The sequence below is a fragment of the Octopus sinensis genome, linkage group LG3, assembly GCF_006345805.1.
Source record: "Octopus sinensis linkage group LG3, ASM634580v1, whole genome shotgun sequence".
Lineage (NCBI taxonomy): Eukaryota > Metazoa > Mollusca > Cephalopoda > Octopoda > Octopodidae > Octopus > Octopus sinensis.
In genome coordinates, this window is record NC_042999.1 from 156,632,337 (window position 1) to 156,648,043 (window position 15,707).

Sequence of the window (15,707 nt, forward strand, 5' to 3'; positions counted from 1 at the left end):
TTGCTGTGTTTTTTTAGAGTTGAGAAATATTAAAGATAGTGTATAATATATTCCTTAGTTTTCAAAATTTTTTAAGTAAATCATAACTACAAAAAAAAAAGCTAGGAAAAAACAACAAAGACGAAATATATTTGATATTTATGTAGTGAGATATATTTAATAGGAGTCACAGTTAATCAGAATGTATGGGAGACAACTCCATACTCAGTTTGCTTTGCACTATTTGTCAGCATATATATTACTAAAGATCAGTGATTCTCAACATATGACCCTTGGAGTGGGGTCCACATAAGATTTTATTGCTAAAATTTATGTTAAATTTATTGGTTAAAATACAACAATAGGCAAAATATTTTAACAACTTTTTATAAAATTCCTAAAATAATTATAAAAATATAATAGGGTCTTTTTTTTTCTAAATGGAATGGTTATGAGGGTCCAGGAGAGTAAAATAGGAATTGAAAGGATCCATAGGAGAACAATGGTTGAGAACCACTGCTCGATACCATTACCAGTACAATTTTTCTGTGTTTTCTGCTTCTTGCAAGTTGTATTCTGTTCTTGTCAGTGAAAATAATATTCCTCATCAGTTAATATTTTTTTACTTCATGTCAGAATATACTTTGCTTTCCATGTTCTTGATTCTTTAATATAGTTTTAACTCCATATCTATCTAATTATGAAGTAAAGCTTGCTTCAGACAAAGTTAATTTTGCCAGCATTTTACAAAAGGAAATGTTTTGAACTTATTTCTTCTTGCGGTGCACCTGAGCACAGTATACAATAATTTCATTATTATTATTATTATTATTATTATTATTATTATTATGATTATTATTATTATTATTCTAGGATTGAAAATGATTAAGTATCAATTTGTTGTAAGAAAATTATTTCTACAGATGGATGTTCTACTGCTAACTGCCGAGTGGAAGTTGTACTTATTTTCAGCTCCACATGCAGAGCAATATACCTTCATTTGCATAAAAATAAAAATAAAAAAAAGGGGGAAAAAAAATACAGTACTTCTTTTAATTTCATGAACTGAAGGATGCATCATTTTATAGAAATATTCTTAATAATGCTGTATGGATTACAAATTCTATGGATTTTAAAAAGTACTTCTTAAAAGTAATTTTCATTATAATTCATAAAAATAATTTTTTTTTCTTAACATTATCTACAATTCAAAACAAAAGTGCTTCTGAGGTTTATAAATATTTACAGAAAAAAAAAGAAGAAATTACTTGCATTTTTGCTGTATTGCTGCAACAAACAATAACATCAAGAAGCATATATGATAACACATGCACACACAGTTTGATCATGCATTCCAAATTTATATTTAGGAAAATTGTATCAGCAGTATTAATCAGTAATATTGATGGATGTACTTATTGTTTAGTTTTTGGAACTTATTTTCAAAAAAGATTGCTTTCTTTTAGAATTATTATGACAATTCTTTTTTTAAGTAATATTTGAAAATAAAATAAATGAGATGAAATTGATACTGTGGTAGCAGTGCAATATTAATGATATTATAATCTAATGGATTCACTCCCTTTATCAATTGATAAGGTATTCCTCTTTTTCATGCCCACTGGAGTTGCTTGTCTTTCTGCAGGTTGGATAACATAGCTAGAATTAAAAAGAAATATAAGTCCCATTTAATATCTAATTTGCTTTCAAAAATATTTCATATAATTTCCATTAGATATAATTTTCATTTTCTAATATTCTACTTTTAGAATATGGAATATTAGCTAACAGATAATTTCAAGTAAGTGAAATATCATCCGAAAAAAGGGAAAGTAATAATTAGCTTAAATATCTTACAAATTAGAAATATACAAGTGAAAACTTAATAACAATTATAACAATGTCACTGGTTATATTTTTGTCATTAGAAAAGTTAACAAAGTGTATGTCAATACTGAAGTTTTCAAATTTTACAATGCTTCAAAAGTGTTCATATATATTCTTACCATTATTTATAGGGAGAATTTACGAAAAAAAACAAAAGACGAAGCCCGGTGGTGTACAAAACAAACAGATGTATTAGTATAATGCTCAGGAATAGAAAAAGTCTTTTATGTTTCGAGCCTATGCTCTTCTGCAGATAGTGACACAGACAAAACAAGGAGAACAAAATGTGTGTAGTGGCTAACAATTTGAAAACTGGATAAATGTAGTTTCACTTCCATTTTATAGCCATTTTAATTAGATAATATATATCAGGAAAAATATCTTAACTATTTCACTGTATTTGAGGGAGCCATTATCCCTATTAACAAACATACACACACTGGTTCTATTTCACTTCTTAGAAACTTGTAAACAGGTTGCTAGTGCAAGCACAGTCAGTCAAAAGCTCCATATACAGAATGCCAGGTTTCAGGAGTCATCAGGGGCTGATGCTCTGTAAAGCTTGTCTATAGGAAGGCGTTTGGAGGGCCTTCCTATTACTCTTTACTCTTTTACTTGTTTCAGTCATTTGACTGCGACCCCAAAAACTTATTCTTTGTAAACCTAGTACTTATTCTATCAGTCTCTTATGCTGAACCGCTAAGTTATGGGGATGCAAATACACCAGCATCGGTTGTCAAGCGATGTTCTGGGGACAAACACAGACACACAAATGCACACACACAGATATATATACATATATATGCGACGGGCTTCTTTCAGTTTCCGTCTACCAAATCCAGTCACAAGGCTTTGGTCGGCCCGATGCTATAGCAGAATACACTTGCCCAAGGTGCCACGCAGTGGGACTGAACCCGGAACCTTGTGATTAGTAAGCAAACTACTTACCACACAGCCACTCCTGCACTTATTGGCAAGCTTTACAATGCATCGGCCCCACTCGCTAACATGAGGCCTCACCTACTGTTTCGACTGACTAATATTCAACCTCAAGTTCATTTAGGGGATCATCACCTCTCAGCCAGGTTTCATCATTCCTCTTCAGCCATATCCAATGGCTGGCCCAGTCAACCGTTGCCTGGATCTCTTTCAAGATGATATTTGTTTGTCAATATTGGACACCAATGGACAGCAGCCACCATCACAGGCTGGTCCTAATAAACTCCATACATCGAACTAGTCAACTAGTTAAGCAATTAACCAATCAACTAATCAATTGCATAATTAATTATTTGGTCAGTCAGTCAATCAGCTAGGTCTATTTGAGTATTTTTTGTTGCCTTTCAAGATCTCAATGATACACTCTCTTTACTCCAGGTCTGTCTGTCTCCTAGTTTACAGATTCTATATTTATAAGGATACTAGCAGTATTGCCCGGTGTTGCTCGGGTTTGTAAGGGAAATAACTATATAAGCATTTTTAGAGAGTTATAGCCAAAAAATAGCAAAAAAATGCATTAAAACTGGAAAAAAATTATGGTAAATTTTTTTTTAAATCGTTGACTCATCGTAGACATTTTTAGAGAGTTACTTCCCTTATATAATAGCGAAAAAAATGCATTAAAATGGAAAAAAATGCATTAAAATGGAAAAAAATGCATTAAAATGGAAAAAAATGATGGTAAATTATTTTTTAAATCGTAGACTCATCGTAGACGCGCGCTAATACCCCGAAGGGCTCGATATGAATCACGACTATAAGATACCCGGTTTTGGTTACACTGCACCGCAAATTGTGGGAGTAGTTAGGAATCTAAATCATAGGAGACAGACACACAACTTCACTTTTATATATAAAGATTAGTGAAAAGCTATTTGAGAGAGAACAAAAGGATATGTGTGTGTGAATGCATGTGTGTGTGTGTGTGTGTGTGTGTGTGTGGTGAGTGTGTGTGTGTGCATGCGCACATGCACATCCGTGAATGTGCACAGTGTGAATCCTGTGCAAGTTTTAGGTGGTTGAATGTTTATTTATTTATTCTATTCTATTCATTTTATGATCTTTTCATGTGTAGGTGGGCTTCAGTTCATGCGTGTGCAAGTATAGACATTCAAGTCCAGTTGTTTTAAGGATTTGTCGGAAGTGGGATGGATCAAATTACAATTTAATGACTGTTTGCATCTTTCATTCTAATAATTCAAGTGAATAAGGAATTTATCTACCAGTATATTATATGTCACACACACACATGCTAAGCATATAAACAGACTCACATAAAACACTCTGATAAATGTTTATCAACACACCAATGTATGCTTACTAACATACCAGTTTGTGCTTACTAACACACAAACCAATAAATACTCTTTTTTACTTGTTTCAGTCATTTGACTGTTGCCATGCTGGAGCACTGCCTTTAGTTGAGCAAATCGACCCTAGGACTCATTCTTCATAAGCCTAGTACTTATTCTATCGGCCTCTTTTTGCCGAACTGCTAAGTTACAGGGACATAAACACACCACCATCGGTTGTCAAGTAATGTTGAGGTGACAAACACAGACACACAAACATATACACACACGTACATATATATATATATATATATATATATATAATATATATATATATATATATATATATATATACATATATATGACAGGCTTCTTTCAGTTTCCTTTCTACCAAATCCACTCACAAGGCTTTGTTCGGCCCGAGGCTATAGTAGAAGACACTTGCCCAAGGTGCCACGCAGTGGGACTGAACCCAGAACCATGTGGTTGGTAAGCAAGCTACTACCACACAGCCACTCCTACGCTTATTTACCTATGACATGTTGTTGCTGAAATACATTAATTTACAAATACACACACATTTACCTAATTACACATGTATGTTTGGTAAATAGTCTGCTGTGTGTACATATGTATGAATAGCAATGTTATAATCCAAGCTTAATGTATGTCACGGAATTATCAAATCTGATTCATATGGCTAATTGAGCATCAAATTATTATCTCCCCAACTGATCAAATTTGATGATTTATGGAGGCTGTTGATCACTTATTTATGTAATCAAATTATCAGTAGCAATATGTAAATATAAGTGGATGATGCCTAAGGGAATACTGTCCCTATTGATGGATGATATAATAAGATATTAGTAATCTGAAAATTTTTGTTAGAAGTAAAGACACAAAATGGTGGTAGATGGCAGCAGTGAAGGTGGTGGTGTGTTCGTGGTGGTGTTGGTGTTGATGTTGGTGTTGGCGACAACGGCAAGGATATTTAAAATGTTTGAATTGGTGTAATGATATATTTCTTATCTATCTAATACACTTTGATTAATGATGAAGATATTGTTTTGATGCAATGTAATGACTTCATCATCATCATCATCATCATTGTTTAACGTCCGTTTTCCATGCAAGCATGGGTTGGATGGTTCAACTGGGGTCTGGGAAGCCAGAAGGCTGTGCCAGGCCCAGTCTGATCTGGCAGTGTTTCTACAGCTGGATGCCCTTCCTAATGCCAATCACTCCGTGTGTGTAGTGGGTGCTTTTTACATGCCACTTGCACAGGTGCCAGACAAGGCTGGCAAACGGCCACGATCGGATGGTGCTTTTTACGTGCCACCAGCACGGGGGCCAGACGAGGCTGGCAAATGGCCACAATTGGACTTCTGATACAAAAATACAGCAGAACTCTTCCTTGATGTATACTAAGTGAGAAATTCTGAATATATGCCAATACCTATAATTAGGTATTTCTTACATGTATATTTTGAAATAAACATATATTTAGAGGTAAAAACTGTATTATTTTCATATCTAGTTCTAACTACTAATATCTCAATAGATAACCTAAAAGAAAACTCAGTTTAGAAACCAAGATGTCTTACATAAACATTCTTTTCTACTTTAGGCACAAGGCCCAAAATTTTGGGGGAGGAATGCCAGTCGATTAGATCGACCCCAGTATGCAACTGGTACTTCGTTTATCGACCCCCAAAAGGATGAAAGGCAAAGTCGACCTCAGTGGAATTTGAACTCAGAATGTAAAGACAGACGAAATACCTATTTCTTTATTACCCACAAGGGGCTAAACACAGAGGGGACAAACAAGGAAAGACATAGGTATTAAGTCGATTACATCGAACCCAGTGTGTAACTGGTACTTAATTTATCGACCCCAAAAGGATGAAAGGCAAAGTCTGCCTCGGTGGAATTTGAACTCAGAATGTAAAGACAGACGAAATACCGCTAAGCATTTTGCTCGGCATGCTAACGTTTCTACCAGCTCACTGCCCTTGTTTTATATAAATATTGTGAAGATTAATACTCGCGGTTAAATATAGTTTAGAACAAACAAAAGAAAAAGAAACCTTGATGGCATCACATCAATTAACATTTCAGTCGTTAAAAAATTAGTGGTAAAAGATAAAAAGAATTGATTATATTCAGTTGTTTTAGTTTAGTAGAACTTTGTATAAGGCTACATCCAGTTCTTTTTATCAACAATGATTTACTGTTGAGGTGATATGAATAACACTCTACTTAAATCAAATACTTAGCTTGAATATCTTATGATTACAGATGTTTCAAATATGACCATCCAATATTTTAATCAGACACCAGGTATCAAGGTCTACGTTATCTAAGGTGATCTCCTTTCAGGCAGAGCTATAAGATCCTTAAGAACTATGTTATTTAGTACTAGCAGCATCGCCCGGCGTTGCTCGGGTTTGTAAGAGAAATAACTATATAAGCATTTTTAGAGAGTTAATTCCGTTATATAATATCAAAAAATGCATTAAAAATGGGAAAAAATTATGGTAATTTTTTTTAAATCATAGACGCGCGCTAATACCCAGAAGGGCTCGATATGAATCACGACTATAAGATACCCAGTTTTGGTTAAACTGCACTGCAAAATGTGGGAGTAGTTAGGAATCTAAATCGTAGGAGACAGACACTCACACAACTTCACATTTATATATAAAGATATCCTTCCATTTTCTAAGGACTATTTTATCTGCGTCCTTCTTTTTTAAGATATTATTTGAGAGAATTTTACAACAGTTTCTAATAGGTTCTGTGGCAGCAAAGAGATTCCTTCATTTACTTGACTTTAATTGGTAGTTTCCATTTGTGAATGGGAACCCAATGACATGATAAAACAATATAATGATAAAGCTTGTTAGGAACAGGTAGAGTCAAATATTGACAAGAAAAAGTTCTTTTACTTGTTTCAGTCATTAGCCTGCAGTTATGTTGCAACACTGTCTTTGAGTGTTTTAATTAATTATACTAATCCCAGTATTTAAATTAGAACTTATTTTATCGATCTCTCTCTCTAATGAATGACAATGTCTGGATTATGACATAAAGGGAATTAGCTCAACAAAGGTACTGTTGTTTAATACACAGAAACACACACACACACACACACACACACACACATATACATACACATGCACACACACACATATACACACGCACACACACACACACACACACACACACACACAAGGTATGGCTGTGTGATAAGAAGCTTGCTACCCAACCACATGGTTCTGAGTTCAATCCCACAGTATAGCACCTTGGGCAAGTGTCTTCTACTATAGCCCTGGGCCAACCAAATAAGGGACTATGTTTACCACATGAGGGATTATGTTATATGTAATTTAAACAATCATTTTGCTTAAGTCTTGGTAATTTTGTAATACTTACATAAGATCTCCATTTTTCAACCGACAGTTAACAGAAGGATTCAATATTATATATGAATGAATGTTTTTCTCTTTGTTAAATTGATCTGCAAATACAGTTCCAAAAATATTAAATCATTTTAATCATTTGAATATTTTTTATAACTCCACAATATGTGGCATGTTTGCTGAAGCAAATCTTTACTTAACACAAACTGAGTAACTTTGAATGTAGCATCAAGCAGTTAAATATAACACATGGAAGAAATACAAAAGTGATACATGTGCGTAAAACAGAAACTAAACACTGGAAAAGTAAGTGATCTCTGGCAAAAGGGGGAATTACAACCGTGTTTCGTGGTCTGCTACCACAACAGCTCCTTTATAGGATCCAGTTAGCTCAAGACAATATCAGGAGGAACCACATCCGGTTTTGGCCCCTACTCCTCTACTGTTTTGACGTGGCAGGGCAACCCGCTTTCGGAGGTGTCTTCAGCTCTGGTGTTGGGTGCACATCTTCTTTCTTCTGTTCCCTGGCCTCTTCAATGTATCGTCAGCGAGTGTCAGCCAGTGACTGACTGTCTTGTCAAATTTTTCCCTTTAAATACCTGCCACATAGGCTCCAGCAGGCAGCCCCAGCAAGTTGTCACATGACACTGTCTCACCTTAACTGACTAGTGAAGGTGCGTGGTTTTAGCCCGCGCTTTTTCTAAACGACCGTCACCTGTCAGTCAGTTTGTCTCACCTAATGATGTTATTTCCCATCGGCGTGTTTATGACTTTCAAGCCATTTTCGGTTTTCCCGCTTCAGCCATATATAGAAGCTAGCTTTTTCGACCACCTCCTATACTCTCCTTATTAGTTTACGCAGCTCAGGGCTAGAAAAAAAAATCTTCTTTTGAAAAGTGTTGTCATTTTCTTTTCAATGAAGCCTCTAGCCCCCACTGCCAGGTGATGATATTTATGCATCCAAAAACAGATTTAAACTACCCAAAACAAAACATAACAAGAAAATCCAGGACTGTTGCCTTTGTCACTTTCTCAGGCCCATAAATATTTAACAACAAATTCTTTAAACATAAAAAGGCAAGGATTCGTTAGACAATGTAGCTTTACGGAGATGTACTCGCATAGCAAGTGATTTGATCTGAGATCGTGTGCTGGAACGAAAACAATTGCAGCATGGAAGGTGTTTGTAAGCCATTTAAGAAACACACAAAAGCCGTTTGATTCACTTCAACATTTAAGTTTAATTTGTCAAAATATTTTTGTCGCTTTGAGACCGTGACCTGTTCACTGACAAAAATCCGTGCTGCATCTGATGCAGCATGGATTTTTGTCAGTGAACAGGTCACGGTCTCAAAGCGACAAAAATATTTTGACAAATTAAACTTAAATAATGTAGCTTTAATAATCCTAAAAAGATGGGATCATAGCTGAAATGTTTGTTTGATCATAGATCAATGATGACCAACAACTCCAATAACAACCAGTTACTTTTTTACCAGTTGCACCAGAGACTAAAATTTAATTAATCATTTTACAATGATTACAACAGGAAAAGACTTACTATAATCTGTTGTTTTCATATCCAAACAACCCATTCTTGCAGTTACAATACTAGCAATATCAGGTTTATCATTAGTAGTTATCCTCCAAGATTGTCTTCTTTTGCTTAAATTTGGTTTGGCCATATCTTGTTCAGAAAACGAATTTTTGATTTTCAGTGAATTGTTCATTACTTCTCCCTTGCAAAAATAAAATCAACATATTACTTGATGAATGAAAAGTGGTTTACATATAATATATAATAATTAACTTGAAATTTTGTTGTATAGTGAAACTGTAGACCCCTTCCGGTAAAAAGTGGTAGTAGCCAGCCATTATAAATAGACCAGTAGCTGGTCGACAGAAGACAGTCGAGAGTACGTGTAGACTGTGTTGATAGTCGTGTCTGTGCTGATATAGTAATTATACTTTGATACTGAGTGGACATTATAACAATCCAACCATTTGAGGATAGTAACACTTACAACTGGAGATTGTACAGTGCCAGATAGAACCATTCTATTGATGACTTCAGAATAGAATCATTCTATCAACGACTTCAGAATATAACAATATATGCCAGAGTGACAACCATCATCTAAAGACAAATACACCAGTGGTAAAAGACTGCATTACAATAGAATTATTATTCAAAATAAAGGGTTGTGGATTGTGAAGAATTGTTAGAACCTTGGAATAACACCTTGTGGTATTTTGAGTTTAAATCATTTTCATTTTGAGTTTAAATACAGCTGAGGCCAATGTTACTTTTCATCCCTCCTGGTTCAAGAAAATAAAGCATCAATCAAGTGCTGGAGGCAGTGTAATCAAGTAGCCACTTTCTCACATAACTACTGATCTAGTGTTTAAATCAGAAACTGTTATTAAAAGTAATTAACTATTACAACTAATTAGATATGGCAAGTCGTTATTTCTTCATGTAGGTTTTCCACAATTCTTTTCATCAGCAAAGACAAGAGATCTTAGCTTACTTCAAAAGTAACTATTAGAGACTTCTACTGAAAATGGACAAAGTTTGGCATCATGTTGTTATCAAATACCTGCAGAAAAATGGTTGTTACATTAGGAGATGACACTCCAATTTTATCAATAGTACAAAAGGGGGCAGCTGAATTTATGACGGGAAAGAATTCCTAGAGAAGACCCAAGGTCTGGATGTCCTGAAACTGCCACCATCAAGGAAGACATTGGTTGTTTACCACATAGTGATGGATGAGAGGCCATTGACTATAAATCAAATAACCAAAGCTATTAGCATAGCCCATGGCAGAATTGAGAATATTCTGCACAATGAACTTGGCATGACAAAGCTTTCTGCTCGGTGAGTGTCACATCTGGTACCTGATCAAAAGCACACCAGGCTGATCACATCACAAGAAAATCTGACATTGTTTGAGGCAGATCCAGCTGGTTTCTTTGAGTATTTTCCTACCCAGGATGAGTGTTGGCTTCATCACTTTGAGCCAGAGACATGAGACAATCCTTGCAGTAGAAAAAGATCTTCTCACCTGCTCTAAAGAAGGCCAAGGTAATTTCATCTGCAGGGAAGGTGAGGGCTTCAGTTTTTTGGTATGTAAAAGGCATTGTCTCTATTGACTATCTTCAAAAGGGTCACACCATCAATAGAGAGTACTATACCAACTCGCTGAGGGAGTTACAAAAGGTTATCAAGACCAAACACCCATGAAAATTGACAAAAGGGATTTTGTTTCGTTAGGACAATACTCCAGCGCACAACTCCTTGGCGTCAATGGTTACTGTGCATAATTGTGACTTTGAACTGATTTATCACTCTCCCTATTCTTCTGATTTTACCCCCATCTGTTCCCCAACATGAGAAAACATTTGGCTGGGAACCAGTGTTGCAGTGATGATAATGATGATGATGATGTCATGTCTCCTGCTGATAACTTTTCTGACCAACAGGATGAAAGCTTCTTCACCAATGGGATCCAAGCACTGGAACACCAGTGGAAGAAATGTATTGACCACAGGGGAGACTATGTTGAAAAATAAACTTCATTTGGTCACATTCCTTAAATGTATCGTAGTAAGCCTACAAATTTTTCAGCTGATCCTGGTACTATCACTAATTAGATTAGGTAAACAAGACTTTTGGACTAATTCTAAAAGAAATATTATGCTAGTCTTTAGCCAATGCTTGTCCATAGTCATCTAGAATCTTACAATATAGCATAGCGAGATATTAGCTTACTCCTATACAACATGATCCATAGGATTTTAAAATATCAACATCAAATACTCTAATCTTGACAATGTGTCCCTTGAATGAAGCCTCCTTTATTCAAGCTATAATTTCCAAGTGGCTTAATAAATTTCAGTCTAAAAGGAATTCTTTCAAAGGAACTTATGAATCCTCTGTCTCTCCATCGTTGTAAGTAATATATATACTTTTTATTGGCCATTCAAACATTTTCTACAGATATATGTGTGAATCTGTGATTTTTAATAAAATAAAATTTCCCTTTGAGATAGTCAGATTCAGAATTATGCATATACCTCTGTATTATGCTTGGGGAGAGTAGAAATGATGATATCACAGGAAAGAAACCTCAATAAACAGCTGCCTTAAAAATATATGGTAAATCAGAAGCGGTTCAAAGATGTTCTACTTTTAACACGTAAATGTATTTCTGATACATTTTCTGAAAATTTTTATTCAATTTCATATTATTTGGTGAAATTATAAAATTCAACTTCTGGAAGTTGAAATGGTCATTTCAGTAACATTCATGTTTTTATATTTTAAATAAAAAATCATTTATATCAAAACTGGAGATAATTATCTTAATATTCATTACCCCAAGAATTTAATATCATGAAAAAGAAAAGTATACAAAATTAATTTGTTTTTATAGAAAATATGTTATTCAATGAATGACAACAAGCTACAAACATAGATTTTTGAGATGTTTTAGCAATGATTACAACATGCAAAATACAAAAAAAAAACAACTCGTAATCTATTTAAAATGTGAGAAAAATCAATTTCCTTCAAAAGAGTTAATTTTATTATTTGTGCTGAAGTTTACTTCCTCAATTTTTAGTTATTTAGTCAAATACTAAAATTGATATTACATTCTATTCTTCAAAATGAAAATGTATTACTCAAAGAACATTATTTGAGGTAACTAAGGATAAACTCCATAGAAATTCTTTCAGTTCCCTGAGTCTGTGATTTAATTCTAATCACAAAACCATTTATATAAACATTCTTGAGAAATGTATAACGATCACAGTTTACCCTTTCTCACTAAACAAATATCAAGCTTCATGCTTATGCAAGAAACAATAATTTCACAGAAGCTATTGATTCAAGATTTAATTTAAGGAAAAAAAAATCCTTTCTTGATAGTATACAGGGGTGGGGGTGGGGTAGTTAGGGAGTAAGGGTAAAATGTTAAGTTTTTAAATCAGTAGTTATATAATCATGAGTGTACATCTCTTACAAAGCTTTCAAAAGGTGATTCGTAGTTTACTGGTTTAAATTTAAGGAAGAATATTAGAATTTAAAAAATTTATCTTGCATATATATTACAAAATTTTTATAACTAAAAAGGCACCCTTTAAATTAGAGTTTAATTAAACCATAATAGAAAAATATTTTAATCTCTTAAATAAGGAGTTACAAATTTTATGGTTAAATTTTTGATGTTTTTAATCTCACATCTAGTAATTACTTGATGTACCTTTATATATAACCTCTTATATTTGCTTACTTCTTTAACTTTAAAAGAATGTTGCTTTACAGGATTAATAGGTTCTGATCTATATAAAGCAATTGGTATTTCTCCAACTGTTTCACATAAATGCTTATACAATTCTCCATAAGTTGTCAATTTATGCAAAGTACTTTTCCGAACTTGAATCTGAAAGTAAAAACCATATTAATTATCACCAAAATAATGAGTACTAACAACAAAAGTTTTTATTCATAACTATAAAATTTCCTTTATCATAAAAGTCTAACCACATAACAGTCTAAATCTTGGCTTAAAACACACCTCTCATCCACACAAAAAATTAAAAGAATCAAAAGTTATCCACTAGTCTGAAAATAAAGTTCTCCTCTATACATGTACAATATCATTTTCTACCAAGTCCCTCTATAGAGACTAAAATTCTACACATCACATCAGCATGTCAACCTCTTTCAAGCAACATATGGGATTTAATAAATTGAATTCTTAAAAAGTGATTATACTGTATAACTTAAATATGGAAAATATTATTCTTTTTATGGTCCACAGGTTTTACTTGGATTATGACCAGTCATTGTTTGATCTTTAGACTCTTAGCCACTAAGCAAACACCAGCCAGTTCAGCAAGTGATTACCTACTAAACAAAATATTCAAAAATCATCAGGATATGGTCGTAATTTGCTTCAACTTACACTGCTTATGAAAATTATGTTCAGTCACCTGTAAACGTCTTGATACAAAAGTAGTGAACTAGAACATCATTAATATATTACCTTAAACCAATTATTACCCTTGAATCAAGACATACACTCAATGATACTTCAACATCAGTTGTTCTAGTCAACTTTGCATTAAATCTTGAAAATTTTAATCTAGGCACTAAATAAAATTACATCGCTTATCTCTATTACAATCCTGAACAAAGTTTGCAGACAAATCAAAGCAATGTTGTGGTTGTTTGTTCCTTCTCAAGTCATGCCTGGCTCATAAGGGCCGGTTTCTCAGTTTCTTGGCATATAGGTTCCCCACCTGGACGGGACGCCGGTCCATCGCAGGTGAGCTGCTAGATGCAGGAGGAAAGAGTGAGAGAAAGTTGTGGCAAAAGAATCAGCAGAAGTTCGCCATTACCTTCTGCCCGAGCTGCATGGAGCTTAGGTGTTTTTGCTCATAAACACACACATCGTCCGGTCTGAGATTCGAACCCGCGATCCCTCGACTGCGGGTCCGCTGCTCTAACCACTAGGCCATGTGCCTCCACAAATCAAAGCAACAGACAACCAATGGGATTGAGCATGTGCAGGCTGTCACAAACTGCTCTCAGATAGCATAGAGATGTTATATCTCGTGAAATATGTTGTACCTGGTAAAACATTTACTTAACATGCATTACAATTCATTGTCATAGTTACAAGGACGGTAAAGATAATGACAACTACAACAAAGCTACTGTTATTTTCTAAATCATCATCATGAATTTTTTTGCACGAAATCCCTTTTTTACTTACCTGCAGCAGTTTATAAAAACAGGTGTTATTCCTATTCATATACACATATAAAAAATGTCGCCCTTTTCAAACCTAGCCAGGCTCATGGGCCCGGTTTCCCGGTTTCTGTGGCGCATGTGTTCCCCCCAGTCGGACGGGACGCCAGTCCATCGCAGCATTACTCAAGAAACAGGAAGAGAGATTGAGAGAAAGAGTACAACCGGGGTCGCCACCAACCCCTGCTAGAGCCTCGTGGAGCTTTTAGGTGTTTTCACTCAATAAATATACACAACACCTGGTCTGGGAATTGAAACCATGATCCTCCGACCATGAGACCGCTGCCCTAACCACTGGGCCATTGCGCCTCCATATACACATATACATATGTCTTAATGATAGGGGTTGGAATGGAGTGGTTGGCGTTAGTAAGGGCATCCAGCTGTAGTAACACTGCCAGATCAGACTGGAGCCTGGTGCAGCCTTCTGGCTTTCCAGATCCGGGTCGAACTGTCCAACCCATGCTAGCATGGAGAACAGACATTAAACGATGATGATGATGATGATATCGCATATCTATCAAATTCCTCATATATTCCATTTCTTGCTCACACATTAGTATTTCTCTCAATTTACCTTTAAAAATAAAGTCTACCTGCTTTGCTATTGCAAGATCAACAACCTTTGTTATTAAATAATAGAAATATGATCCTTTGCTAATAAAAGTATAAATTTTTTTGTAGATTGTAAAATATCATAGCTAAGGTCTAAAATAACAAAGAAGAAATTTAAAGATTTAAAATAGATATAGGATGTTACTCTGAAAATGTACAAAATGTACCTGACTCTCTTCCACTTATTCACACACTCTTCACTTATATTTCTCCCCAACAGCTGTAGCCTTCCATAATCTTTTCTGTTTGCCAACTTTTCAGGATTTCAGTTGAACACTTATTTCCCCAGTCTCTCTCCAAAAGGTTCTAAACAATCTATTTAGAGTTTCTTCTCAAACTAACATATAATATTTCGTTTTTGGATTTGGTTTGCAAGATTCTTTATATGAGTTTGTGTGTTGAAGCATATTCTGTTGTGTCTGGGGAGAATCATTCTCTTTTAGTGCCTTATTATTTAACACACTCACCGGTAAGAGAGTGTTTAAGAGAGTCAAAACTATTGGAAAGGTTGCAAGATGCAAGGAAAATTTTAGAAAATAAAAATAAGAAATAAGTGGAAATTTTACCGGTGAGTGTGTTAAAAAATAAGGCACTAAAAGAGAATGACTCTCCCCATAACATAACATATAATAGGTAAAAACATATAATAGGTAAAACATATAATAGGTAAAAAAAAACTATAAAGAA

General features: G+C 34.5%; 1 protein-coding gene across 5 annotated transcripts in view; it reads right to left on the bottom strand.

Moving 5' to 3' along the window:
- Nucleotides 1-418: 418 nt before the first annotated feature.
- LOC115209859 (potassium channel subfamily T member 1) overlaps nt 419-15,707 on the bottom strand; it is a 203,159-nt gene continuing 187,870 nt past the window's right edge. For 3 of the 5 annotated variants that reach the window (XM_036501531.1, XM_029778431.2, XM_029778433.2), the window contains 4 exons: nt 12,853-13,032; nt 9,144-9,321; nt 7,596-7,680; nt 419-1,638 (listed from right to left, as the gene is read on the bottom strand). In XM_036501531.1, coding sequence (XP_036357424.1) covers nt 1,539-1,638; nt 7,596-7,680; nt 9,144-9,321; nt 12,853-13,032 — 543 coding nt within the window. In that variant the 3' untranslated portion in view covers nt 419-1,538. Of the gene's footprint in view, nt 1,639-7,595; nt 7,681-9,143; nt 9,322-12,852; nt 13,033-15,707 lie in introns of those variants that run through there. The other 2 variants (XM_029778432.2, XR_004998398.1) reach the window with 2 other exon arrangements.